The following is a 27,600-nucleotide window of genomic DNA, read 5'->3' on the forward strand; positions in this document are numbered from 1 at the left end:
AGACAGGTGGGTGCTGGGAAGCACGGCTGGTATGCAGACAGGTGGGTACTGGCAAGCACGGCTGGTATGCAGACTGGGTAGGGTCCAGTACAGACTGGGAGACAGGAACAGAGCCACAGATGCGGTAGACAAGCAGAGTAAAGCGAAACCGCTGGAGCGGAGAACTAGGCAGAGCAGAGCGGAACCGCTGGAGCGGTGGACAAGGCAGAGCAGAGCGAAACCGCAGGTGCGGTAAGCAGAGCAGAGTGAAACCGCAGGTGCGGTCGACAAGGCAGAGCAGAGAGGAACCGCCGGAGCGGTGGGCAAGACAGAGCAGAGAGAAACCGCCGGAGCGGTAGACAAGGCAGAGCAGAGCGAAACCGCCGGAGCGGTGGACAAGGCAGAGCAGAGAGGAACCACCAGAGCGGTAAGCAAGCAGAGCAAAGCGAAACCGCAGGTGCGGTGGACAAGGCAGAGCAGAGAGGAACCGCCGCAGCGGTGGGCAAGGAGAGCGGAGCGAAACCGCTGATGCGGTGAGCAAGGAGAGCGGAGCGAAACTGCAGGTGCGGTGGACAAGGCAGAGCAGAACAGGGCTGAAGGTGCAGGCAGAGAGGACAGGGCTCTGGTCACATGGAACAGACTGGAAAATACAGGAAGATGGCTAGAACACAGGAGGTAGATACGGAGGAAGGGAAAAGGGACAAGCAGAATCACAAGGTACTTACAATGAAGTAGCGAGTGGACACAAAACTCACAAACAGAAGTACAGAGACAACGAGTTGGAGTTAGGTGCAGGTTCAGACACTGCAGGAAGAGGGAAGGTACAAACATAGAAACAAACAGGTAACAGACTAGGAGACAGTTCAGACAGGAACTGATACAGGAACGAGCCTGGGTATATAGCCCCCAGAGTGGCGGAAACAGACTAGAAGTCAAAGGTAACAGGCCTGGGTATGCGGCCCCCAGGGTGGCAGAAACAGACAAGAAGCAGAACAAGACCAGGCAACTCAGAGGCAAGGAGCACACCGATAGTTAGTGTTGCTCAGGCACCTCCTTCTGGGTGGAGGGGGTTTAAATATCCAGTGACTCACAGCAATAGGCTGGGGACGCATTAGGAGTGCACCCACTGCAGCTAGAAGAATCAGGAAGTAACCGGGCCGCCGCCCTAAGCAATCAGACAAGAGACATGCACACAGCATGAACTGGAGCAAGGTTTGCAGGCTGGACTGACAGGTAAGATTGCGGTCTTGCATAGTGGGAGGTGGTGCACTATGCAAGCACGCCGCCAGGGATGTTACAGTACCCCCCCCTTTACGCCCCCTCTTCTTCAAGCCTGCAAGGGTCTTCTGCAGAGAATTTGGAGGCCAATCCTTCTCTTCAAGAGGATTACCTAAACACATGCTAAAAAGAAAGAAAGAAATGTTTATTAAATGGAAAGAGGGAGGCATATCTAAAGAAGATTATAATGCAGTCTGCAGATCCTGCAGGGCACGTATCAGGTTAGCTAAAGCTGACAATGAATTAAGGCTTGCAAGAGATGTCAAAAGCAATAAAAAAGGATTTTGGGGGTATGTCAAAAGTAAAAGAAAAGTCAAAGATGCTATAGGATTTTTACAGGATGAAAATGGAGAAATGGTAAGAGAGGATGTTGAGAAGGCCGAACTTTTTAATTCCTATTTTGCATCTGTTTTCCCTCAGAAAGAAAATGTAACATCAACTGATCTTCACTGTCCTTTTAAAGGAATAGAGGAATCCAAGTTATCTGTAAACAGAAAGCTTGTGAGGGAATATTTAGCTAACATAAATGAGTTCAAGTCTCCAGGTCCAGATGAATTACACCCCAGAGTACTGAAGGAGATCGTAGAAGAAATTTTAGAACCACTCTCCATAATCTTTGAAAATTCTTGGAAAACAGGAGAAGTCCCAGAAGACTGGAGAAGAGCAAATGTTGTTCCTATCTTCAAAAAGGGGAAGAAGGTGGACCCAGGGAACTATAGGCCGGTGAGTCTGACTTCTATACCAGGAAAGATCTTTGAACAAATTATTAAACAACATGTATGTAAGTACATGGATAAGAATGAAGTGATTAACCAGAGTCAGCATGGGTTTGTAACTAACAAGTCATGTCAGACTAACTTAATTTCCTTCTATGACAGAATCACTGACTGGGTGGATCAGGGAAATGCTGTAGATATAGTATATCTTGACTTCAGCAAAGCATTTGACAAAGTATCTCACATCATCCTTATTGAAAAAATGACCAAGTATGCAATGGACCAGGCAACTGTTAGGTGGATTCATAACTGGCTTAGTGATCGGACTCAAAGGGTGGTTGTAAATGGCTTCACATCCAGCTGGATGAATGTCTCAAGTGGGGTACCACAGGGCTCCATCCTGGGACCTGTATTGTTCAACATCTTTATCAATGATTTAGATGAAGGAATTGAGGGTAAACTGATTAAATTTGCTGATGACACAAAGCTAGGAGGGATAGCTAATACTAGAGAAGAGAGAGAGAGGATTCAAAAAGACCTAAATAAACTGGAGCAGTGGGCAGCAACCAACAGAATGGTTTTTAACAGGGAAAAATGCAAAGTACTACATCTGGGCAATAAAAATGAAAAAAGCATATACAGAATGGGAGGAATAGAGCTAAGCAACAGTACATGTGAAAAAGACTTAGGTATACTAATAGATCATAGACTGAACATGAGTCAACAGTGTGATGCAGCAGCAAAAAAGGCAAATACAATTCTGGGATGTATTAACAGAAGCATACAGTCTAGATCACGTGAAGTCATTATCGGTCTTTACTCCTCTTTGGTCAGACCTCATCTGGAATACTGTGTACAGTTTTGGGCACCACATTTTAAAAAAGACATAGACAAACTGGAGCAAGTTCAGAGAAGAGCGACCAGAATGGTGACTGGTCTGCAAACCATGTCCTATGAGGAACGGTTGCAGGATTTGGGAATGTTTAGCTTGCAAAAAAGAAGACTGAGAGGAGACTTAATAGCTGTCTACAAATATGTCAAGGGCTGTCACATTGTAGAAGGATCATCTTTATTCTCATTTGCACAAGGAAAGACTAGAAGCAATGGGATGAAACTAAATGGGAGGAGACACAGATTAGATATTAGAAAAAACTTTTTGACAGTTAGGGTGATTAATGAGTGGAACAGGCTGCCACGAGAGGTGGTGAGTTCCCCTTCAATGGACGTCTTCAAACAGAGGCTGGACAGACATCTGTCTGAGATGATCTAGTGAATCCTGCTTTGAGCAGGGGGTTGGACCAGATGACCCAGGAGGTCCCTTCCAACTCTACCATTCTATGATACCTCTTCTGTCCATTAGAGGAAACGAAACTGGTATCATCTTGGTGACTAGTATGCTTCCTCTTATCAAGCCATCCTCAGTAGCAGATGAAGTGGGTGAAGTACCAGGAACAGCACACAGAAAAGTCTCTCTCCATTTGTTATCAGGTAGCACCCTGGTGGATTCAGGAGACAACTGGAGGTCCTCCGCCTGGTTGGAGGGGTGCAGAGACTCGGGGGTAACCACCGCCTTGACGTACACTTTGCCAAGCTTACTGGATGAAGTGGGCGGCGTACCGGGTGTAGGAAAGTCTCTCTCCGTTTATCAGGTAGCACCCCGGGAAATTCAGGAGACAATTGGAGGTCCCCAGCCTGGATGGAGGAGTGCAGAGACTCGGGGGTAATCACTGCTTTGAAATACACTTTGCCAAGCTTACTGGATGAAGTGGGCGAAGTACCAGGTACAGGGTGTAGGAAAGTCTCTCTCCATTTGTTATCAGGTAGCACCCCGGAGGATTCAGGAGACAACTGGAGGTCCTCTGCCTGGTTGGAGGGGTGCAGAGACTCGGGGGTAAACACCGCCTTGATGGATGTAAGACCAGATTTATTAGAGACGGAGGGTCCTTGCTTAGGGACCATCTTCAATCTGGTTTCAGAGATGACATGTCTGTAAGGCGGGACGGTACCTGAAGCCAGATCATTGGTACAATCGTCGAGACTGTGTGGGGACATCGCCTCCGCTTCTCTTCCTTCGGAGACTTCAGCGCACAGTGAGTCAGTGACTAGCAGATCTGGTGAAGAAGAAGAAGAAACTGCTGACTGTCCTGAAGATATGGGGACTGGACACCCCTTGTACCTTAGCAGTCCCCCAGGATACACCATGCAGGATCTCCAGACCTGAGCGGGCACTAGATCTCTCGGTTCAGGACGACCTGTGGGTAAGCCAGTCAGCACCTGGAACGTGAACTTCTTCATGTGTAATGCTCCAATCTGGAGCTTAATTTGTACAAACATATTTTGACTGTTTCGGAGTAGGGCTCGTCCTTCCGCTGACCATGCCCAAACCGGCTTCTGGAGTTGTCGGATGGGAATCAGACACAGACTCTTCAAGGCTTTAAGCCCGAAACTTCCGGTTAATCCGAGGCCTTCACTTGCCAAGGAGACAGTCATGGTCATCTGTGGAGAGGAAACACTAACGCCAAGGGCAGCCTCTCCTACAGGCCTAATGTCTTGGGATTCTCCAACCTTCGCTGGACAAAGACCGTCAGGGGGTCCCAAACAACCACAGCGGGACCGCAATCCGATTTTGTGACTGAGTTCCGGCCTCTGCTTCGCCTGACGAACATGGTCACCCTTCATGGATTCAGTGCGGGTAGCTGCTTTTACAGGCTGGTGAACAGGAGGTCTGTGGGAGGACAGAACCTGGCGTGATGGTTTACCTCTACGCCTTGCACGTCTGGACTGCCTCTTGAGGTTGGGAAGAGAAGTATTCTGTGGAGCATAGTCCTCCTGTGTGGATTCTGGGTGGGCAGTAGTCTCTTCGGGCTGGAGGACTGGTAGGCTACCTACACACATTACCCATCGGGGCTGCTCCAGGATACTGGGAAGGGAAGCTTTAGCAGAGGCTTCAGGATAAGGGTCATCGAAGACCATTAGAAAGGCCACCAGGAAGGCCTACAGGTCAAAGATGATAGGATCCCATGCTTCCCATAGGGGGGTGATCCATTTCAAGGCATCACCCGCTAGGTAGGACATCATAAATGCTACTTTAACCCGATCGGTAGGAAAATAGTGAGCATAGAACTTGAAATGCAGCATACATTGCTCCACAAATGCACGGCTTCGTTTTGGATCCCCATAGTACCGTGGTGGATCCGCAGGAACGAGTGCTGATAGATCCATTTGGGCTGATGCGTATATCGCCTGGGCCACAGCTTGAGAATTTTTTTTTTCTTGGTGCACGTATTCGCCAGACAAGGATTCAAAATGTCTCAGAGCGAAAGGCCGTGGGGCTCAACGGGAACCATGGCCTGAGCAAACTGTTACGCTCGCGCCCGGACTGACTGGCGTGAGCGTGATTAGTGATCCCACTTTACCATGAACCGAGGAGTGCCTGGACTGGCGTAACTAAGTATCAACCTGATCCGACCAAGGTCGCACGGCGGCTCAGTCGACTCCGTGAACCAAGGAGGAACCGAGTAGAGGGACCAGGTGCTACTCCAGGTCAGACCCCGGTCACAGCTGTTGACCCACACCGGGGAATGCAGGAACAGGCCGGTTAGACTGGCATACTGACAGGTGGGTATTGGCAGGCACGGCTGGTATGCAGACAGGTAGGTGCTGGGAAGCACGGCTGGTATGCAGACCGGTGGGTACTGGCAAGCACGGCTGGTATGCAGACTGGGTAGGGTCCAGTACAGACTGGGAGACAGGAACAGAGCCGCAGATGTGGTAGACAAGCAGAGTAAAGCGAAACCGCCGGAGCAGAGGACTAGGCAGAGCAGAGCGGAACCGCCGGAGCGGTGGACAAGGCAGAGCAGAGCGAAACCGCAGGTGCGGTAAGCAAGCAGAGCAGAGCGAAACCGCAGGTGCGGTGGACAAGGCAGAGCAGAGAGGAACCGCCGGAGCGGTGGGCAAGACAGAGCAGAGAGAAACCGCATGTGCGGTGGACAAGGCAGAGCAGAGCGAAACCGCCGGAGCGGTGGACAAGGCAGAGCAGAGCGAAACCGCTGGAGCGGTGGACAAGGCAGAGCAGAGAGGAACCGCAGGTGCGGTAAGCAAGCAGAGCAAAGCGAAACCGCAGGTGCGGTGGACAAGGCAGAGCAGAGAGGAACAGCCGGAGAGGTGGGCAAGACAGAGCAGAGAGAAACCGCTGACGCGGAGAGCAAGCAGAGCGGAGCGAAACCGCAGGTGCGGTGGACAAGGCAGAGCAGAACAGGGCTGAAGGTGCAGGCAGAGAGGACAGGGCTCTGTTCACATGGAACAGATTGGAAAATACAGAAAGATGGCTAGAACACAGGAGGTAGATACGGAGGAAGGGAAAAGGGACAAGCAGAACCAGATACACACAAGGTACTTACAATGAAGTAGCGAGTGGACACTAAACTCACAAACAGAAGTACAGAGACAACGAGTTGGAGTTAGGTGCAGGTTCAGACACTGCAGGAAGAGGGAAGGTACAAACATAGAAACAAACAGGTAACAGACTAGGAGACAGTTCAGACAGGAACTGATACTGCAACGAGATACAGGAACGAGCCTGAGTATACAGCCCCCAGAGTGGCAGAAACAGACTAGAAGTCACAGGTAACAGGCCTGGGTATACAGCCCCCAGGGTGGCGGAAACAGACTAGAAGTCACAGATACAGGTAACAGGCCTGGGTATGCGGCCCCCAGGGTGGCAGAAACAGACAAGAAGCAGAACAAGACCTGGCAACTCAGAGGCAAGGAGCACACCGATAGTTAGTATTGCTCAGGCACCTCCTTCTGGGTGGAGGGGGTTTAAATATCCAGTGACTCACAGCAATAGGCTGGGGACGCATTAGGAGTGCGCCCACAGCAGCTATAAGAATCAGGAAGTAACCGGGCCGCGATGAGCAGATCGCTTGTATGCAGCAGAAATGCTTATGTTGTATGAGCGCTGACCACTAGGTGGCGCTCATAGCAATTGAGACATGACAACCACAGGCGTCTACTGCAGACCCTGGGTTGTCATGCCCATCCATTGGTGACCCGCGATCACATGACGGGGTCACCGATGGGCGGGGCTTAGGACGCGCTTCCCGGAAGAGCATGCTGCTGTCAGAGATTGACAGCGGCATTCAACATGTTAACAGCCGCGGATGGATTGCGATTCCACCCGCGGCTGTTGCGGGCACATGTCAGCTGTAATAATCAGCTGACATGTGCTCGGTTCAGTGCGGGCTCACCGCCAGAGCCCATGATGAACCGGCCTTTCTGACCTGGTGCGTATTATTACTGACCAGGTCGGAAAGGGTTTAATCTCTCTGTACGGTGCTGTCATAGTGAAGGGTAAATATGATAATTGCTTACTGGTAATTTGATTTTCCAGAACCATGACAGCGCCGTGCTACTTCCCTCACTTCTTCTTTTACTTTGGTGGTGGAAAACGTCCTGTTTTAAAAAACAAAAAACAAAAACAAAACCCCACTGGTTTGTGTAAACTCTATAAGGTGAATGTTGATCACTATTGTTGTATGCATATGTCTTAACAAGGCAGTTACCTCTTATTGTCTGTAAACACACGGGGGAGGAGGAGAGGAGCCACCCCTTTTATTTTGATAGGTTTCCTGGGGTCGGATATCCTCTCTCTCTGCATGGTGCTGTCATGGTTCTGGAAAATCAAATTACCGGTAAGCAATTATCATATTTGCTGTTGCTGCTTTTGGTGACTGGCTGCAGCGCTGAGACAATACCAGTCAGTGTGCTCCGCAGCTCTAACTCTTCTAATGGTCCAAGTCACTGAGCTCACTGATTGGTTGCAGTGCTGAGACAATACCAGTCAGTGAGCTCCGCAGCTCTAACTCTTCTAATGACCCAAGTCACTGAGCTCACTGATTGGCTGCAGTGCTGAGACAATACCAGTCAGTGAGCTCCGCAGCTCTAACTCTTCTAATGACCGAAGTCACTGAGCTCACTGATTGGCTGCAGTGCTGAGACAATACCAGACATGGGGAGCAGCAGGGAAGAACTAGTGCTGGACCCAGGGAGGGGGGGTAAAGCCAGTTTATTTTTATTTTTTTTTTTATTATAAAACTGCAGCTGAGGGACAGGTGTTGGGCGGCGGCCTTGTTGGCTTTGGCGGGGTCTCGCTGCAGAAGCGGCTTCAGTCACACTTTACATGGACATGTTGTGGGGTTTGGCACTGTGCACTGGCCAATGTCTACTGTGGGGGGCGCTGCCAGCGTCTGACACAGCAGCGTGTTGTTCTGTACAGGCCGATGATCCCTCCTCATCTGCCCACACAGGTCGCACCATGTGATAAACAGACAATTACACAGCTAGGACTGAAGATGTTCAGACACTGGAGCCACTGCTCAGCAGATGTCCCGCGGATGCTGGACACTACATGGCAGGAGCCTCGTCTGTATGGCCAGACACTGTGACGCCCTCTACAGTCCTGAGAAAGTAACATATACTATACAGACTACTGCAGGCGGCCTCGTACCTGTGTCAGCGGCGGGATGGTGGAGGCCGAGGCTTGCTTCTAATTGTCTCACACTTGGGAATATGTCGTTCAGCTGCACGTGGAGCAAAGCGCCGGCTGCAGTGAGGACACGACACATAATCGGGGTTCTCCTCGGGGGGAGGAGGAGGAAGGTCAGATATCCTCCCACCTCTGGCAATAACATCCTGCACTACCCGTGCCTGACGGATCGTCCTCAGGAAAGACTCATGCTTCTGACGCCAGGAGTTAACCTTCACCTGAGAAAAAGAGAAACGTGGACATAGGGGATGAAAAAGCAAATACAGACCAGTGACATATCAAGATTTATGAGGTCAAGGAGAGAAGGTGAAGAGAAGATGCGGGAAGTAAGAAGGCAAAGAGAGAAGGTGAAGAGAAGACGCGGGAGGTAAGAAGGCAAGGAGAGAAGGTGAAGAGAAGATGCGGGAGGTAAGAAGTCAAGGAGAGAAGGTGAAGAGACGGTGCGGGAGGTAAGAAGGCAAGGAGAGAAGGTGAAGAGAAGATGTGGGAGGTAAGAAGGCAAGGAGAGAAGGCGAAGAGAAGGTGTGGGAGGTAAGAATGCAAGGAGAGAAGGTGAAGAGAAGATGTGGGAGGTAAGAAGGCAAGGAGAGAAGGCGAAGAGAAGGTGTGGGAGGTAAGAATGCAAGGAGAGAAGGCGAAGAGAAGGTGTGGGAGGTAAGAATGCAACGAGAGAAGGTGAAGAGAAGATGCGGGAGGTAAGAAGGCAAGGAGAGAAGGTGAAGAGAAGATGCGGGAGGTGAGAAGGTGAAGAGAAGGTGTGGGAGATAAGAAGGCAAGGAGAGAAGGTGAAGAGAAGGTGCGGGAGATAAGAAGGCAAGGAGAGAAGGTGAAGAGAAGATGCGGGAGGTAAGAAGGCAAGGAGAGAAGGTGAAGAGAAGGTGCGGGAGATAAGAAGGCAAGGAGAGAAGGCGAAGAGAAGGTGTGGGAGGTAAGAAGGCAAGGAGAGAAGGTGAAGAGAAGGTGCGGGAGATAAGAAGGCAAGGAGAGAAGGTGAAGATAAGATGCGGGAGGTAAGAAGGCAAGGAGAGAAGGTGAAGAGAAGGTGCGGGAGATAAGAAGGCAAGGAGAGAAGGTGAAGAGAAGGTGCGGGAGATAAGGCAAGGAGAGAAGGTGAAGAGAAGGTGCGGGAGGTAAGAAGGCAAGGAGAGAAGGTGAAGAGAAGGTGCGGGAGATAAGAAGGCAAGGAGAGAAGGTGAAGAGAAGGTGCGGGAGATAAGAAGGCAAGGAGAGAAGGTGAAGAGAAGGTGCGGGAGATAAGAAGGCAAGGAGAGAAGGTGAAGAGAAGGTGCGGGAGGTAAGAAGGCAAGGAGAGAAGGTGAAGAGAAGATGCGGGAGGTAAGAAGGCAAGGAGAGAAGGTGAAGAGAAGATGCGGGAGGTAGGAAGGCAAGGAGAGAAGGTGAAGAGAAGATGCGGGAGGTAAGAAGGCAAGGAGAGAAGGTGAAGAGACGGTGCGGGAGGTAAGAAGGCAAGGAGAGAAGGTGAAGAGAAGGTGCGGGAGGTAAGAAGGCAAGGAGAGAAGGTGAAGAGAAGGTGCGGGAGGTAAGAAGGCAAGGAGAGAAGGTGAAGAGAAGGTGCGGGAGGTAAGAAGGCAAGGAGAGAAGGTGAAGAGAAGATGCGGGAGGTAAGAAGGCAAGGAGAGAAGGTGAAGAGAAGATGCGGGAGGTAAGAAGGCAAGGAGAGAAGGTGAAGAGAAGATGCGGGAGGTAAGAAGGCAAGGAGAGAAGGCGAAGAGAAGGTGTGGGAGGTAAGAATGCAACGAGAGAAGGCGAAGAGAAGGTGCGGGAGATAAGAAGGCAAGGAGAGAAGGTGAAGAGAAGATGCGGGAGGTAAGAAGGCAAGGAGAGAAGGTGAAGAGAAGGTGCGGGAGATAAGAAGGCAAGGAGAGAAGGTGAAGAGAAGGTGCGGGAGATAAGAAGGCAAGGAGAGAAGGTGAAGAGAAGGTGCGGGAGGTAAGAAGGCAAGGAGAGAAGGTGAAGAGAAGGTGCGGGAGATAAGAAGGCAAGGAGAGAAGGTGAAGAGAAGGTGCGGGAGGTAAGAAGGCAAGGAGAGAAGGTGAAGAGAAGGTGCGGGAGATAAGAAGGCAAGGAGAGAAGGCGAAGAGAAGATGCGGGAGGTAAGAAGGCAAGGAGAGAAGGTGAAGAGAAGATGCGGGAGGTAAGAAGGCAAGGAGAGAAGGTGAAGAGAAGATGCGGGAGGTAAGAAGGCAAGGAGAGAAGGTGAAGAGACGGTGCGGGAGGTAAGAAGGCAAGGAGAGAAGGTGCGGGAGGTAAGAAGGCAAGGAGAGAAGGTGCGGGAGGTAAGAAGGCAAGGAGAGAAGGCGAAGAGAAGATGCGGGAGGTAAGAAGGCAAGGAGAGAAGGCGAAGAGAAGGTGCGGGAGGTAAGAATGCAACGAGAGAAGGCGAAGAGAAGATGCGGGAGGTAAGAAGGCAAGGAGAGAATGTGAAGAGAAGATGCGGGAGGTAAGGCAAGGAGAGAAGGTGAAGAGAAGGTGCGGGAGGTAAGAAGGCAAGGAGAGAAGGTGCGGGAGATAAGAAGGCAAGGAGAGAAGGTGAAGAGAAGGTGCGGGAGATAAGAAGGTAAGGAGAGAAGGTGAAGAGGAGATGCGGGAGGTAAGAAGGCAAGGAGAGAAGGTGAAGAGGAGATGCGGGAGGTAAGAAGGCAAGGAGAGAAGGTGAAGAGAAGATGTGGGAGGTAAGAAGGCAAGGAGAGAAGGTGAAGAGAAGATGTGGGAGGTAAGAAGGCAAGGAGAGAAGGCGAAGAGAAGGTGTGGGAGGTAAGAATGCAACGAGAGAAGGTGAAGAGAAGGTGCGGGAGGTAAGAAGGCAAGGAGAGCAGGTGAAGAGAAGATGCGGGAGGTAAGAAGGCAAGGAGAGAAGGTGAAGAGAAGATGCGGGAGGTAAGAAGGCAAGGAGAGAAGGTGAAGAGACGGTGCGGGAGGTAAGAAGGCAAGGAGAAAAGGTGAAGAGAAGGTGCGGGAGGTAAGAAGGCAAGGAGAGAAGGTGAAGAGAAGGTGCGGGAGGTAAGAAGGCAAGGAGAGAAGGTGAAGAGAAGGTGCGGGAGGTAAGGTGAAGAGAAGGTGCGGGAGGTAAGAAGGCAAGGAGAGAAGGTGAAGAGAAGGTGCGGGAGGTAAGAATGCAACGAGAGAAGGTGAAGAGAAGATGCGGAAGGTAAGAAGGCAAGGAGAGAAGGTGAAGAGAAGATGCGGGAGGTAAGAAGGCAAGGAGAGAAGGTGAAGAGAAGATGCTGGAGGTAAGAAGGCAAGGAGAGAAGGTGAAGAGAAGATGCGGGAGGTAAGAAGGCAAGGAGAGCAGGTGAAGAGAAGATGCGGGAGGTAAGAAGGCAAGGAGGGAAGGTGAAGAGGAGATGCGGCAGGTAAGAAGGCAAGGAGAGAAAGTGAAGAGAAGATGCGGGAGGTAAGAAGGCAAGGAGAGAAGGTGAAGAGAAGATGCGGGAGGTAAGAAGGCAAGGAGAGAAGGTGAAGAGAAGATGCGGGAGGTAAGAAGGCAAGGAGAGAAGGTGAAGAGAAGATGCGGGAGGTAAGAAGGCAAGGAGAGAAGGTGAAGAGAAGATGCGGGAGGTAAGAAGGCAAGGAGAGAAGGTGAAGAGAAGATGCGGGAGGTAAGAAGGCAAGGAGAGAAGGTGAAGAGAAGATGCGGGAGGTAAGAAGGCAAGGAGAGAAGGTGAAGAGACGGTGCGGGAGGTAAGAAGGCAAGGAGAGAAGGCGAAGAGAAGGTGCGGGAGGTAAGAATGCAACGAGAGAAGGCGAAGAGAAGATGCGGGAGGTAAGAAGGCAAGGAGAGAAGGTGAAGAGAAGATGCGGGAGGTAAGGCAAGGAGAGAAGGTGAAGAGAAGGTGCGGGAGGTAAGAAGGCAAGGAGAGAAGGTGAAGAGAAGGTGCGGGAGGTAAGAAGGCAAGGAGAGAAGGTGAAGAGAAGGTGCGGGAGGTAAGAAGGCAAGGAGAGAAGGTGAAGAGAAGGTGCGGGAGGTAAGAATGCAACGAGAGAAGGTGAAGAGAAGATGCGGAAGGTAAGAAGGCAAGGAGAGAAGGTGAAGAGAAGATGCGGGAGGTAAGAAGGCAAGGAGAGAAGGTGAAGAGAAGATGCTGGAGGTAAGAAGGCAAGGAGAGAAGGTGAAGAGAAGATGCGGGAGGTAAGAAGGCAAGGAGAGCAGGTGAAGAGAAGATGCGGGAGGTAAGAAGGCAAGGAGGGAAGGTGAAGAGGAGATGCGGCAGGTAAGAAGGCAAGGAGAGAAAGTGAAGAGAAGATGCGGGAGGTAAGAAGGCAAGGAGAGAAGGTGAAGAGAAGATGCGGGAGGTAAGAAGGCAAGGAGAGAAGGTGAAGAGAAGATGCGGGAGGTAAGAAGGCAAGGAGAGAAGGTGAAGAGAAGATGCGGGAGGTAAGAAGGCAAGGAGAGAAGGTGAAGAGAAGATGCGGGAGGTAAGAAGGCAAGGAGAGAAGGTGAAGAGAAGATGCGGGAGGTAAGAAGGCAAGGAGAGAAGGTGAAGAGAAGATGCGGGAGGTAAGAAGGCAAGGAGAGAAGGTGAAGAGACGGTGCGGGAGGTAAGAAGGCAAGGAGAGAAGGCGAAGAGAAGGTGCGGGAGGTAAGAATGCAACGAGAGAAGGCGAAGAGAAGATGCGGGAGGTAAGAAGGCAAGGAGAGAAGGTGAAGAGAAGATGCGGGAGGTAAGGCAAGGAGAGAAGGTGAAGAGAAGGTGCGGGAGGTAAGAAGGCAAGGAGAGAAGGTGCGGGAGATAAGAAGGCAAGGAGAGAAGGTGAAGAGAAGGTGCGGGAGATAAGAAGGCAAGGAGAGAAGGTGAAGAGGAGATGCGGGAGGTAAGAAGGCAAGGAGAGAAGGTGAAGAGGAGATGCGGGAGGTAAGAAGGCAAGGAGAGAAGGTGAAGAGAAGATGCGGGAGGTAAGAAGGCAAGGAGAGAAGGTGAAGAGACGGTGCGGGAGGTAAGAAGGCAAGGAGAAAAGGTGAAGAGAAGGTGCGGGAGGTAAGAAGGCAAGGAGAGAAGGTGAAGAGAAGGTGCAGGAGGTAAGAAGGCAAGGAGAGAAGGTGAAGAGAAGGTGCGGGAGGTAAGAAGGCAAGGAGAGAAGGTGAAGAGAAGGTGCGGGAGGTAAGAATGCAACGAGAGAAGGTGAAGAGAAGATGCGGAAGGTAAGAAGGCAAGGAGAGAAGGTGAAGAGAAGATGCGGGAGGTAAGAAGGCAAGGAGAGAAGGTGAAGAGAAGATGCTGGAGGTAAGAAGGCAAGGAGAGAAGGTGAAGAGAAGATGCGGGAGGTAAGAAGGCAAGGAGAGCAGGTGAAGAGAAGATGCGGGAGGTAAGAAGGCAAGGAGGGAAGGTGAAGAGGAGATGCGGCAGGTAAGAAGGCAAGGAGAGAAAGTGAAGAGAAGATGCGGGAGGTAAGAAGGCAAGGAGAGAAGGTGAAGAGAAGATGCGGGAGATAAGAAGGCAAGGGCAGAAGGTGAAGAGAAGATGCGGGAGGTAAGAAGGCAAGGAGAGAAGGTGAAGAGAAGATGCGGGAGGTAAGAAGGCAAGGAGAGAAGGTGAAGAGAAGATGCGGGAGGTAAGAAGGCAAGGAGAGAAGGTGAAGAGAAGATGCGGGAGGTAAGAAGGCAAGGAGAGAAGGTGAAGAGAAGATGCGGGAGGTAAGAAGGCAAGGAGAGAAGGTGAAGAGACGGTGCGGGAGGTAAGAAGGCAAGGAGAGAAGGTGAAGAGACGGTGCGGGAGGTAAGAAGGCAAGGAGAGAAGGTGAAGAGACGGTGCGGGAGGTAAGAAGGCAAGGAGAGAAGGTGAAGAGAAGGTGCGGGAGGTAAGAAGGCAAGGAGAGAAGGTGAAGAAAAGATGCGGAAGGTAAGAAGGCAAGGAGAGAAGGTGAAGAGAAGATGCGGGAGGTAAGAAGGCAAGGAGAGAAGGTGAAGAGAAGATGCGGGAGGTAAGAAGGCAAGGAGAGAAGGTGAAGAGAAGATGCGGGAGGTAAGAAGGCAAGGAGAGAAGGTGAAGAAAAGATGCGGGAGGTAAGAAGGCAAGGAGAGAAGGTGAAGAGAAGATGCGGGAGGTAAGAAGGCAAGGAGAGAAGGTGAAGAGAAGATGCGGGAGGTAAGAAGGCAAGGAGAGAAGGTGAAGAGAAGATGCGGGAGGTAAGAAGGCAAGGAGAGAAGGTGAAGAGAAGATGCGGGAGGTAAGAAGGCAAGGAGAGAAGGTGAAGAGGAGATGCGGCAGGTAAGAAGGCAAGGAGAGAAAGTGAAGAAAAGATGCGGGAGGTAAGAAGGCAAGGAGAGAAGGTGAAGAAAAGATGCGGGAGGTAAGAAGGCAAGGAGAGAAGGTGAAGAGAAGATGCGGGAGGTAAGAAGGCAAGGAGAGAAGGTGAAGAGAAGATGCGGGAGGTAAGAAGGCAAGGAGAGAAGGTGAAGAGAAGATGCGGGAGGTAAGAAGGCAAGGAGAGAAGGTGAAGAGAAGATGCGGGAGGTAAGAAGGCAAGGAGAGAAGGTGAAGAGAAGATGCGGGAGGTAAGAAGGCAAGGAGAGAAGGTGAAGAGAAGATGCGGGAGGTAAGAAGGCAAGGAGAGAAGGTGAAGAGAAGATGCGGGAGGTAAGAAGGCAAGGAGAGAAGGTGAAGAAAAGATGCGGGAGGTAAGAAGGCAAGGAGAGAAGGTGAAGAGAAGATGCGGGAGGTAAGAAGGCAAGGAGAGAAGGTGAAGAGAAGATGCGGGAGGTAAGAAGGCAAGGAGAGAAGGTGAAGAGAAGATGCGGGAGGTAAGAAGGCAAGGAGAGAAGGTGAAGAGGAGATGCGGGAGGTAAGAAGGCAAGGAGAGAAGGTGAAGAGGAGATGTGGGAGGTAAGAAGGCAAGGAGAGAAAGTGAAGAAAAGATGCGGGAGGTAAGAAGGCAAGGAGAGAAGGTGAAGAAAAGATGCGGGAGGTAAGAAGGCAAGGAGAGAAGGTGAAGAGAAGATGCGGGAGGTAAGAAGGCAAGGAGAGAAGGTGAAGAGAAGATGCGGGAGGTAAGAAGGCAAGGAGAGAAGGTGAAGAGAAGATGCGGGAGGTAAGAAGGCAAGGAGAGAAGGTGAAGAGAAGATGCGGGAGGTAAGAAGGCAAGGAGAGAAGGTGAAGAGAAGATGCGGGAGGTAAGAAGGCAAGGAGAGAAGGTGAAGAGAAGATGCGGGAGGTAAGAAGGCAAGGAGAGAAGGTGAAGAGACGGTGCGGGAGGTAAGAAGGCAAGGAGAGAAGGTGAAGAGACGGTGCGGGAGGTAAGAAGGCAAGGAGAGAAGGTGAATAGAAAATGCGGGAGGTAAGAAGGCAAGGAGAGAAGGTGAAGAGAAGATGCGTTAGGCAAGAAGGCAAGGAGAGAAGGTGAAGAGAAGATGCGGGAGGTAAGAAGGCAAGGAGAGAAGGTGAAGAGAAGGTGAAGAGAAGATGCGTTAGGCAAGAAGGCAAGGAGAGAAGGTGAAGAGAAGATGCGTTAGGCAAGAAGGCAAGGAGAGAGAGGGGGCGGCTGACCTGGGGCAGTGGGGACGTTCGATCCCTCTTCTTGTGCAGATACGGCTCTAGATCAGTTCCTTTGGCTCGGGCCTTGGAGGAGTCAAACACTTTCCTTCTGGAGCTGTGTGTCTTCTGGCATACCGCAGCATGCTTCTGCAGACGATGTGCCATAAAGCGTCGGCCACACAGCTGACATTGGACGAGCGGCTGGCCCGGGTTCTGAGGGAAGTTTCCTTGGAGCAATATCTCCTCATCCAGGAGACCAGATGATGGAAGTCCCATGTCCTGCACCCTAGGAGCCTCCAGTGTGAGCTGATGAAATGTGTCTTCAACTTGTGTGACCGCAGGATGGCCCGAGCCTCTGCCTCCATGAGACTGCTGACGGGACTCTACTATTGAGAGGCTGCTATCCTCCTCAGCCTTCATCCTGCCCCAGCTGTACTGGTTTATGGAGTGGGCACTGTGCCTGGTGGCCGGCTCCCTGCTTCCACTATACTGGTCTATGGAAAGGTGACTATCTTTTATGGCCCTCTCCCTGCCCCCCCTGTACTGATCTATAGAGAGGGGGTTGTTGTTTGTGACCTTCTCTGTTCTGTCTTTGGTGGCCCTCTTCCTGCCTCCGCCGTCTCCTTCCTCCAGTTTGGTTCTTCTAGACCTCGTCTTGGTGTCTTGGATCTCTCGGGCCTTCCTTTCCTCCCATTCTGATTCTTCCTTTTCCTTCTGGATGCGCCGCAGTTCTTCCTCTGTTCTGCGCAGCTTTTCTCGCAGTAACGCCTCTTTCCTGCGGATTTCAGCCTCCAGATTCATCTCACGTTTCTCCAGTTCTTGCCATTGGTCAGGGCGACTTGGTCCCGACTTGGAGCGGACATGTGGCAGTGAGGGCTTGATGCTGGCAGCACTGGCTGATGGACAGCGGGGTACTTTGGGATGACTGTGAGGATACACGGGCTTTAGCAGGTGCGCCCTGTCCACACCTGCTGTCCTTTTCGCCACGGTCCAGTTAGAAGCCCAGGCCTTCTCCTCTAGAGGCTGCTGGGTTCTGGAGCCGGTGATCCGCTGGGAGATGCGCTCTTGTTGCTGCGTCAGAAGTTTTAGCATTTTCTGCTCTTTCTCCTGCAGCGCTCGCTCCTGGTATTCATTCTTTAACAGCTCCAGTTTAGAGGGAAGGAGGGGACCTTGTCTTGGACGGAGGGGCGACAGCTGACATTCACCCCGGCCCTCAGCAGACGTGAAGGAAGCCAGCGATAGTCTCGCCATCCTGGAAGGAAAGGACGGAGAAAAGTCAATACTCTATAGAGCAACCACCCATAGGTGAGCGAGGAAAGGTCAGATCCCAGAGCAGAACGCCCTGGGACCCGGCTCCACGCTACACGGCCGCCTCCCCGGGACCCGGCTCCACGCTACGCGGGCCGCCTCCCCGGGACCCGGCTCCACGCTACACGGCCGCCTCCCCGGGACCCATCTCCACGCTACACGGCCGCCTCCCCGGGACCCATCTCCACGCTACACGGCCGCCTCCCCGGGACCCGGCTCCACGCTACGCGGGCCGGCACCCGGCTCCACGCTACGCGGGCCGGCACCCCGGCACTAGGCTCCACGGGCCGCCTCCTCGGCACCCGACTCCACGGGCCGCCTCCATGGGACCCGGCTCCACGCTACAAGGGCCGCCAACCCCCCGGGACCCGGCTCCACACTACACGGGCCGCCTCCCACCAGGGACCCGGCTCCACACTACACGGGCCGCCAACCCCCCGGGACCCGGCTCCACACTACACGGGCCGCCAACCCCCCGGTACCCGGCTCCACACTACACGGGCCGCCTCCCACCCGGGACCCGGCTCCACACTACACGGGCCGCCAACCCCCCGGTACCCGGCTCCACACTACACGGGCCGCCTCCCACCCGGGACCCGGCTCCACACTACACGGGCCGCCAACCCCCCGGGACCCGGCTCCACACTACACGGGCCGCCAACCCCCCGGGACCCGGCTCCACACTACACGGGCCGCCAACCCCCCGGGACCCGGCTCCACACTACACGGGCCGCCAACCCCCCGGGACCCGGCTCCACACTACACGGGCCGCCAACCCCCCGGGACACGGCTCCACACTACACGGGCCGCCTCCCACCAGGGACCCGGCTCCACACTACACGGGCCGCCAACCCCCCGGGACCCGGCTCCACACTACACGGGCCGCCAACCCCCCGGGACCCGGCTCCACACTACACGGGCCGCCAACCCCCCGGGACACGGCTCCACACTACACGGGCCGCCTCCCACCAGGGACCCGGCTCCACACTACACGGGCCGCCAACCCCCCGGGACCCGGCTCCACACTACACGGGTCCCCGAACACATGCTGGCTATCTGGGGGGCCCTTACCGCACTCACTTGGGGCCACAGGACCGCTGCTCTCGCACTTCACTGCTCAGTTTTGTTGTGCTCGTTGCTAGGCAGCGAAGCGACGTGACGTCAGAGAAGGGCTGACGCTGATGGCATCATCATTAAGCGCCTACCGATCAGCTCTGTAGTCATAGGAACGGCTGGAGATCTGCAGGTGTGTGACCGGGAACCGCGTCTGTGAGCGGGGGAATGATAGGACTGCGGTATCATATACTGTACAACCCCCCCCCCACCCTCTGTGCGAGGAGGACAACCCCACCCCTCTGTACGAGGAGGACAACCCCACCCCCCTGTACGAGGAGGACAACCCCACCCCCCTGTACGAGGAGGACAGTCGCCCCCCCCCACCCTCTGTACGAGGAGGACAGTCGCCCCCCACCCTCTGTACGAGGAGGACAGTCGCCCCCCCCACCCTCTGTACGAGGAGGACAGTCGCCCCCCCCACCCTCTGTACGAGGAGGACAGTCGCCCCCCCCACCCTCTGTACGAGGAGGACAGTCGCCCCCCCCACCCTCTGTACGAGGAGGACAGTCGCCCCCCCACCCTCTGTACGAGGAGGACAGTCGCCCCCCCCACCCTCTGTACGAGGTGGACAGTCGCCCCCCCCACCCTCTGTACGAGGTGGACAGTCGCCCCCCCACCCTCTGTACGAGGAGGACAGTCGCCCCCCCCACCCTCTGTACGAGGTGGACAGTCGCCCCCCCCACCCTCTGTACGAGGTGGACAGTCGCCCCCCCCACCCTCTGTACGAGGTGGACAGTCGCCCCCCCCCACCCTCTGTACGAGGAGGACAACCCCACCCCCCTGTACGAGGAGGACAGTCGCCCCCCCACCCTCTGTACGAGGAGGACAGTCGCCCCCCCCCACCCTCTGTACGAGGAGGACAGTCGCCCCCCCACCCTCTGTACGAGGAGGACAGTCGCCCCCCCCACCCTCTGTACGAGGAGGACAGTCGCCCCCCCCACCCTCTGTACGAGGAGGACAGTCACCCCCCCACCCTCTGTACGAGGAGGACAGTCGCCCCCCCCACCCTCTGTACGAGGAGGACAGTCGCCCCCCCCACCCTCTGTACGAGGAGGACAGTCGCCCCCCCCACCCTCTGTACGAGGAGGACAGTCGCCCCCCCCACCCTCTGTACGAGGAGGACAGTCGCCCCCCCCACCCTCTGTACGAGGAGGACAGTCGCCCCCCCCACCCTCTGTACGAGGAGGACAGTCGACCCCCCACCATCTGTACGAGGAGGACAGTCGCCCCCCCACCCTCTGTACGAGGTGGACAGTCGCCCCCCCCACCCTCTGTACGAGGAGGACAGTCGCCCCCCCACCCTCTGTACGAGGAGGACAGTCGCCCCCCCCACCCTCTGTACGAGGTGGACAGTCGCCCCCCCCCACCCTCTGTACGAGGAGGACAGTCGCCCCCCCTACCCCCTGCACTAGGAGGAGAACAGTCGCCCCCCCACCCCCTGCACGGGATAGGACAACTTCCCCCCCCGTACGAGGAGAACAGTCACCCACCCCCTGCACGGGGAGGACAACTCCCCCCCCCCCCCCCCCTCTGTACGAGGAGGACAGTCGCCCCCCCCCCCTCTGTACGAGGAGGACAGTCGCCCCCCCCTACCCTCTGTACGAGGAGGACAGTCGCCCCCCCCTACCCTCTGTACGAGGAGGACAGTCGCCCCCCCCTACCCTCTGTACGAGGAGGACAGTCGCCCCCCCCTACCCTCTGTACGAGGAGGACAGTCGCCCCCCCCTACCCTCTGTACGAGGAGGACAGTCGCCCCCCCCTACCCTCTGTACGAGGAGGACAGTCGCCCCCCCCACCCTCTGTACGAGGAGGACAGTCGCCCCCCCCACCCTCTGTACGAGGAGGACAGTCGCCCCCCCCACCCTCTGTACGAGGAGGACAGTCGCCCCCCCCCCACCCTCTGTACGAGGAGGACAGTCGCCCCCCCCACCCCCTGTACGAGGAGGACAGTCACCCCCCCCACCCTCTGTACGAGGAGGACAGTCGCCCCCCACACCCTCTGTACGAGGAGGACAGTCGCCCCCCCCCACCCTCTGTACGAGGAGGACAGTCGCCCCCCCCACCCTCTGTACGAGGAGGACAGTCGCCCCCCCCCCACCCTCTGTACGAGGAGGACAGTCGCCCCCCCCACCCTCTGTACGAGGAGGACAGTCACCCCCCCCCACCCTCTGTACGAGGAGGACAGTCACCCCCCCCACCCTCTGTACTAGGAGGACAGTCGCCCCCCCCACCCTCTGTACTAGGAGGACAGTCGCCCCCCCACCCTCTGTACTAGGAGGACAGTTGCCCCCCCGTCCCATTGTACAATGAGGACAGCCCACCTTTCAGCGTTGTAGGAAAAGAAAATCCCGGCACTCACGTGTTGATAATCAGTTGATTTATTCCACAACTCACACAAGACGTTTCAGCCTGTCCAAGGCTTTTTTTCAACAATTGAAAAAAGCCTTGGACAGGCTGAAACGTCTTGTGTGAGTTGTGGAATAAATCAACTGATTATCAACACGTGAGTGCCGGGATTTTCTTTTCCTACAGACATTGTTTTCCACGTGCACCACTCTAGCTATACGGAGTGCCGACTATTCCTTTTTGATACTCACCTTTCAGCGTTAACCTTGCTGGCTCGTTGTTGTTGTTCTTTTTCTTATTGTGCTGTCATGGACTTGAGCATGTAACTTGCTGAGACCTTTAGTGCCTGAGCTGGAGCTCTTGAGTTTCATGCAGTTTATCTGACCTTGGGTTGAATTTTCCTTGACGTCCATTGCATGAAAACAAATCTGTCTTGAATGTTTTCCACTTGTGAATAATCTTTCTCGCTGTAGAATGATGGACTCCAGATTGTCTGGATTTGGCCTTATAACCCTCCTCAGAGTGATGGGCAGCAGCAATTACTTCTCTAGAGTCCTTGCTGGTGTCTTTCCTTCTTGGTATTGTTACTATGCGCTTGACTGCTCCCAACCGGCAAACAGAACAGCTGAAGCTCATCGGCCGGGGTCACACGGGTATAAAAAAAACGGTCCTTAGCACTGCTCCGATGTATACAGTGGTGTGAACGAGCCCTTACGGAGAGCATTTGATTAGCAGCAGCTGGCCACTATTTGCCCCCTAAATAGAAGCAGTAAGGGTGTACTTCATTTTCCACTCAGTTTTTCTAACGTGTGCGCACACGGGCGTGGCGGCAGGGCACATGGGCATGGCGGCAGCACAGCCGCGTGGCCCCCAGTCAGTCCCTTGTGTTTTCTATCCTTTTCAGGTGCCACTGTGTGTTTGCGGACTGTGCCAGTCTGCTCCACCCCCAGGATCATGACGGAGGGTGACACCTTTATCTGTCTGGACTATGAGGTCTTTGGGAAGGTTCAAGGTGTTTTCTTTCGCAAGCACACACAGGTAACTGAGGGACCGGCACATGGTGCACCAGCAGTGATGACCACCCTCCTGTTTGGGGGCCCTGTGTGACTTGTGTTTCCCCTGTTGCAGGCAGAGGGGACTCGTCTGGGTCTGGTCGGATGGGTGCAGAATACAGAACATGGAACGGTCAGAGGTCAATTACAAGGTCCTGTGGCCAAAATGCGGGAAATGCAGCAATGGCTGCAGAAAACAGGGAGCCCAAAGTCCAGAATCACAGGGGCCCAATTCCATAATGAGAAGAAGATCCTGCAGCTGGAACATGCCGGCTTCCAGATCCGCAAGTGACCGGCTCTGCTGTGCGGCGTCACGACTCTCGTAGTGGCCTGACCCATAGGACGGCTCTTGCTGCATAGAGCAGGTTTTGCCTCTCTGTGTACCCCATTGGGCTGAGCCCCATGGCCGCTACCAAGTCAGGTCGCAAAGACTAATATTGCATGCATGGACTCCCAACCTCAGCTTTGTGCTGCTCAGACCCTCACAATTCATAGTGACCACCCCACCATATATGTGATGTCCTACCAGTGCACGGTGTCTGCCGCCTCTACCCACTCCAATATTAAAGTGTTTGTCTTCTACTGATGATCCTCGTCTCTGCCTCCCAGCGTCCGATACGGCGTCCATTCACATCTGTCCTTAATACAGCCCTACGTACAATCTGTGGGTCACAGTATAAGGGGGGTCCTGTACGAGCCCCTCGTCTGCGTGTCACAGTATAGAGGGGGGTCCTGTACGAGTCCCTCGTCTGCGTGTCACAGTATAGAGGGGGGTCCTGTACGAGTCCCTCGTCTGCGTGTCACAGTATAGAGGGTGATCCTGTACGAGACCCTCGTCGGCATGTCACAATATAGAGGGGGGTCCTGTACGAGACCCTTGTCTGCGTGTCACAGTATAGAGGGGGTTCCTGTACGAGACCCTCGTCTGCGTGTCACAGTATAGAGGGGGGTCCTGTACGAGACCCTCGTCTGCGTGTCACAGTATAGAGGGCGTCTGCGTGTCACAGTATAGAGGGGGTTCCTGTACGAGACCCTCGTCTGCGTGTCACAGTATAGAGGGGGGTCCTGTACGAGACCCTCGTCTGCGTGTCACAGTATAGAGGGGGGTCCTGTACGAGACCCTCGTCTGCGTGACACAGTATAGAGGGCGTCTGCGTGTCACAGTATAGAGGGGGGTCTTGTACGAGACCCTCGTCTGCGTGTCACAGTATAGAGGGGGGTCCTGTACGAGCCCCTCGTCTGCGTGTCACAGTATAGAGGGGGGTCCTGTACGAGCCCCTCGTCGGCATGTCACACTATAGAGGGGGGTCCTGTACGAGACCCTCATCTGCATGTCACACTATAGAGGGGGGTCCTGTACGAGACCCTCGTCTGCGTGTCACAGTATAGAGGGGGGTCCTGTACGAGCCCCTCGTCTGCGTGTCACAGTATAGAGGGGGGTCCTGTACGAGCCCCTCGTCGGCATGTCACACTATAGAGGGGGGTCCTGTACGAGCCCCTCGTCGGCATGTCACAGTATAGAGGGGGGTCCTGTACGAGACCCTCATCTGCATGTCACAGTATAGAGGGGGGTCCTGTACGAGACCCTCGTCTGCGTGTCACAGTATAGAGGGCGTCTGCGTGTCACAGTATAGAGGGCGTCTGCATGTCACAGTATAGAGGGGGGTCTTGTACGAGACCCTCGTCTGCGTGTCACAGTATAGAGGGGGGTCCTGTACGAGACCCTCGTCTGCGTGTCACAGTATAGAGGGGGGTCCTGTACGAGACCCTCGTCTGCGTGTCACAGTATAGAGGGGGGTCCTGTACGAGCCCACCGTCTGCGTGTCACAGTATAGAGGGGGGTCCTGTACTGTTGAGGGAGGGCAGCAATGACCCTTCACGGTTGACCAAGTGAGTGTCAAATTATTATGTTACAAGGTTGATTGCGCAATTCAACAGAAAGCCAGATGGAGACAAAGTTCTATATGGGGGGATCCGGAGAATCTCTAACCCCGTTTATTCTACTTAGCATTATATATTGTTTTGAGTATATCAATAGCCAATCACCTACAGCCATACTACAGGCTTAAACCAATGTTAGTACAATTATTACGGAAACACATATATGGTCATATTATCGTTAGTTCGGTGCATGATGGAAAGTTACAAGGTTATACACATCCCGGCTCAGACTAGTTAGATAACAGGAGCACGGTGTTTCATAGAATGTTCTTGAGAGAAAAGGTTCCTGTGAGAAAATTGCATGTGAAGCAGGAGAAAAGAATAAAAGAATGTATGCTATGCACGGAGTAATAATAACATGATTTTAGAAGCAAGCAGCAGAAATGAAGTAACTATAGCATGAATATCGATATGTACTTTACAGTACGAGCCCCTCGTCTGCGTGTCACAGTATAGAGGGGGGTCCTGTACGAGCCCCTCGTCTGTGGGTCACAGCATAGAGGAGAACATGTCTATTATTGTTGTCACCACCAGGGGGCGGGGCTGACAACCTCCAACATTTGTATACAGGCTGGTTGTCGGCAGTAATAGATGTGGATGATGGTTGTAGTAGTGCAGATCGGAGCAGTAGTCCGGGATGTATAGGTAAGCTGTGTTGTATAGTAACTCTTTGTCCTTCTCCTTCTACAGCGGTGAGGCCGTGACCTGATGGTCTCCATGCTCCGAGCTTTGGCAGAAGAGGTGAGGTGCCGGCTGCGCTCGGCCGTGGCCGTCACCTCGGTGGCGCAGTGTGTGGAGGAGCTGGTGCTGAACAGCGTGGATGCGGGGGCCTCGTGCATCGCGGTGCGTGTGGACCTGGAAACCTTCAAGGTGCAGGTTGTGGACAATGGGTGCGGACTGTGCCGTGAAGACATGGAGCGCGTGGGCAGGAGGTACTTCACGAGTAAATGTCACACCGTCGAGGACCTGGAGGAGCTGCGGTTTTATGGTTTTCGGGGAGAAGCTATAGCGAGTATGGTGGACACGTCCAGCGTGGTGGACATCTGCTCCAAGCACAGAGACTCTCAGCAGACGTTCAGCAGACTCTTCCAGAAAGGGAACCCACTGGAGGTTGTGGAGGTAGAAAGCCCCCGACCCAGTGCTGGGACCACAGTCACCATCTACAGCCTGTTCTCCAGTTTGCCCGTCCGCAGGAGATGTCTGGACCCGGCACTGGAGCTGGAGCGGATCCGTCACCGGGTGGAGGCCATCTCTCTGCTGAGGCCGTGCGTCTCCTTCTCCTTGAGAAATGACTCTGCTCATTCTGTGCTGCTTCAGTTACCAAAAACCAAGGACCTGTGTTCCCGATTTTGCCAGATCTATGGCTTGTCCAGAAGCCAGGGCCTGCGGGAGGCGCAGCACACACACGGCACGTTCACAATGCAGGGACTCGTCAGCCGCGAGGGCCACTACAACAGGACCATGCAGTTCCTGTACGTCAACCAGCGCCTGGTCCTGAAAACGAGCCTACATAAACTCATGGACTCCATCATAAGGAAGGAGAGCGCCATCTGCAGAGCGAGCAGCCGTCCGCGCTCTGCCACTGATCTCTACGGTATCTTCATAGTTAATATCCAGTGTCCTGCGTCCGGGTATGACATCTGCTTTCAGCCGGATAAGACATTGATCCAGTTCCAGGACTGGGACGCGGTAATGAGCTGCACGGAGCAGGGGCTCAGGACTTTTCTGAAGAGGGAGAACCTGCTCCTAGAACCATCAAAAGAAGCCATGATCGCATCTAGCCAAAAACATAGGTCTGATTCATCCTGTGAGGAGGGTGAGCGGTCCGGCCCACCCCAGGACCCCTGGAAATCGCACCACTCAGATGCAGCTCATCTGAGATCCAAGTCTGTAAACAGGAGCAGTGATATCTCAGAAGCGGGGGCTCAGGAAGACCACCAGCTCCCTGGAACAGTCTCTCAGACACTCATGGTGTCACGCGACAGCAGGAAAGTATGTGACATCCAGGAGGTTGCAGGAAACCATGGTAGGAGCTCCCTACCTCCTCCTAATACCTGCACAATACACGAGGGGACAATGTTCACCACCACTCTGTCATGTGCCACGAGCAAGACCACCTCATCTGTACCCCCAAGCCCCTCTAACTCTAGATATAGCAATACTGGATCTGCCTCCACCACTCTATCCTGTACTACGAGTGAGAAGACCACCTCATCTGTACCCCAAAACTCCTCTAACCCTAGATATAGCAATACTGGATCTGCCTCCACTGCTCTGCCCTGTGCTATGAGTGAGAAGACCACCTCATCTGTACCCCAAAACTCCTCTAACCCTAGATATAGCAATACTGGATCTGCCTGCACCACTCTATCCTGTACTACGAGTGAGAAGACCACCTCCACTATACCCCACACTCCCCCTAACCCTGGATGTTCCAGTACTGGGTCGGTCTCCACTGTTCTGCCCTGTGCCATAAGTGAGAAGACCACCTCATTTGTACCCCAAAACCCCCTTAACCCTAGATGTCCCCAGACTGGATCTGTCTGCACTGCTCTGTCCAGTGCCACGAGTGAGAAGACCACCTCATCTGTACCCCAAAACCCCCCTAACTCTAGATGTCCCGGGACTAGATCTGCCTCCTCTACTCTGTCTTGTGCGACGAATGAGAAGACCACCTCATTTGTACCCTCAAACTCCTCTAACCCTAGATGTAGCAGTCCTGGAGCTGACTCCACCGCTCTGTCTTGTGCCACGAGTGAGACCACCTCATCTGTACCCCACACTCCCCCTTACCCTAGCTATAGCAGTCCTGGAGCGGCCTCCACTGCTCTGTCTTGTGCCACGAGTGAGAAGACCACCTCATCTGTACCCCACACTCCCCCTTACCCTAGATGTCCCGGGACTCGATCTGAGCCTCTACAGAAGGACATCAGTAAATCAGCTGTTTGTACAGCGATATCTGCTCCATATCCATTACCAAACGAACAACAAAAAGGCCGAGCAACCAAAAGGGTGAAGAATAAAAATCAGAGACCTGGTACAGAGCCCACGAAGATCCAGCTGAGCGTGGCCTCCAGCCTGGGGGGGACCCTGGACAAGTTCAGAAGACGCTATGGAAAGAAGTGTCCGGTGGATAGGGATTATCAGGAACAACCCCCCAAATGCCCTGGGAAGAGTGAAGCCATCCATCTTATCCATTGTGCTGGTACAGATATGCCCCCCTCTGCTGTGCGGACCACCCCGCCAGGACCGCCAGAGTATGTGGGCATAAAACAAAGAGAATCTCATCATCCAGAATGTTCCCCAACATTAACCACCAAACTGTGCCGGCTAAGGAACCAGAGCGAGAGGTGGTGGGGTACGGGTAAGCCTGCCCCGAGTGCACCCCACAGCCCCGCTGCCATCTGTGGTAACGGTGCCAATCAGATGCAGCAATCAGCACGGAGCCCCGGGGGGCGATCGGCTGATGACCCCCTAGATGGGCCCGTGTCCCATGAATGGCTGCACTGCTACCAAGAGTCTCTAGGTAAAAGTGTCTTCATTAACACCACGACAGGGCTCAGCAGTTATAGCGCCCCCACCAGGGACACGCCAGCTGCCTGCACCAAGGACTTCTCCAACATGGCGGTGAACGTGGTCTGCAGTAGCGGTATGTATACCTGTATGGTGGGGTGGAGGACCCCAATGAATCATTGTACAGAAGGCGTGTGACTGCAGCGTCTCCCGCTGGCCAGTTATGTCATCTCTGCTCTCATTGCTCTAGGCTTCCAGTATCAGAGTCATCCCTTTAAGAGTCAAGCCCTTTTACCTTTCCTGCCCAGGCCCCG

General features: G+C 54.0%; 2 protein-coding genes across 5 annotated transcripts in view; one reads left to right on the forward strand and one right to left on the reverse strand.

The window, feature by feature from the left end:
- The window catches only part of ZC2HC1C (zinc finger C2HC-type containing 1C), a 27,254-nt gene extending 8,722 nt beyond the window's left edge, over positions 1–18,532 (reverse strand). Inside the window, exons 1-5 of one of the 3 annotated variants that reach the window (XR_012247293.1) lie at positions 18,390–18,526; positions 16,023–17,262; positions 8,482–8,738; positions 7,538–7,647; positions 7,347–7,427 (exon numbers count right to left, since the gene is read on the reverse strand). Coding sequence is in view for 2 of the 3 variants with exons in the window: in XM_073638093.1 (XP_073494194.1) it covers positions 8,487–8,738; positions 16,023–17,261 (1,491 nt within the window). In the remaining variant the exon portion in view is untranslated. Of the gene's footprint in view, positions 1–7,346; positions 7,428–7,537; positions 7,648–8,481; positions 8,739–16,022; positions 17,263–18,389 lie in introns of all 3 variants that reach the window. The other 2 variants (XM_073638093.1, XM_073638094.1) reach the window with 2 other exon arrangements.
- On the forward strand, positions 18,244–27,519 carry ACYP1 (acylphosphatase 1). Of its 2 annotated transcripts, XM_073638090.1 has the most exons (3): positions 18,331–18,564; positions 21,685–21,818; positions 21,909–22,419. In XM_073638090.1, exons 2-3 carry the CDS (start codon positions 21,735–21,737, stop codon positions 22,122–22,124), a joined length of 300 nt encoding a protein of 99 aa, XP_073494191.1. In that variant the 5' UTR covers positions 18,331–18,564; positions 21,685–21,734; the 3' UTR covers positions 22,125–22,419. The 2 variants fall into 2 exon arrangements, with proteins under 2 accessions (XP_073494190.1, XP_073494191.1); XM_073638089.1 differs by lacking the exons at positions 21,685–21,818; positions 21,909–22,419 and adding an exon at positions 24,464–27,519 and having other exon boundaries at positions 18,244–18,564.
- The last annotated feature ends 81 nt before the right edge of the window (positions 27,520–27,600 follow it).

The sequence above is a fragment of the Phyllobates terribilis genome, unplaced genomic scaffold (genome assembly GCF_046119375.1).
Source record: "Phyllobates terribilis strain yellow unplaced genomic scaffold, ASM4611937v1 Scaffold_7__3_contigs__length_470593459, whole genome shotgun sequence".
Lineage (NCBI taxonomy): Eukaryota > Metazoa > Chordata > Amphibia > Anura > Dendrobatidae > Phyllobates > Phyllobates terribilis.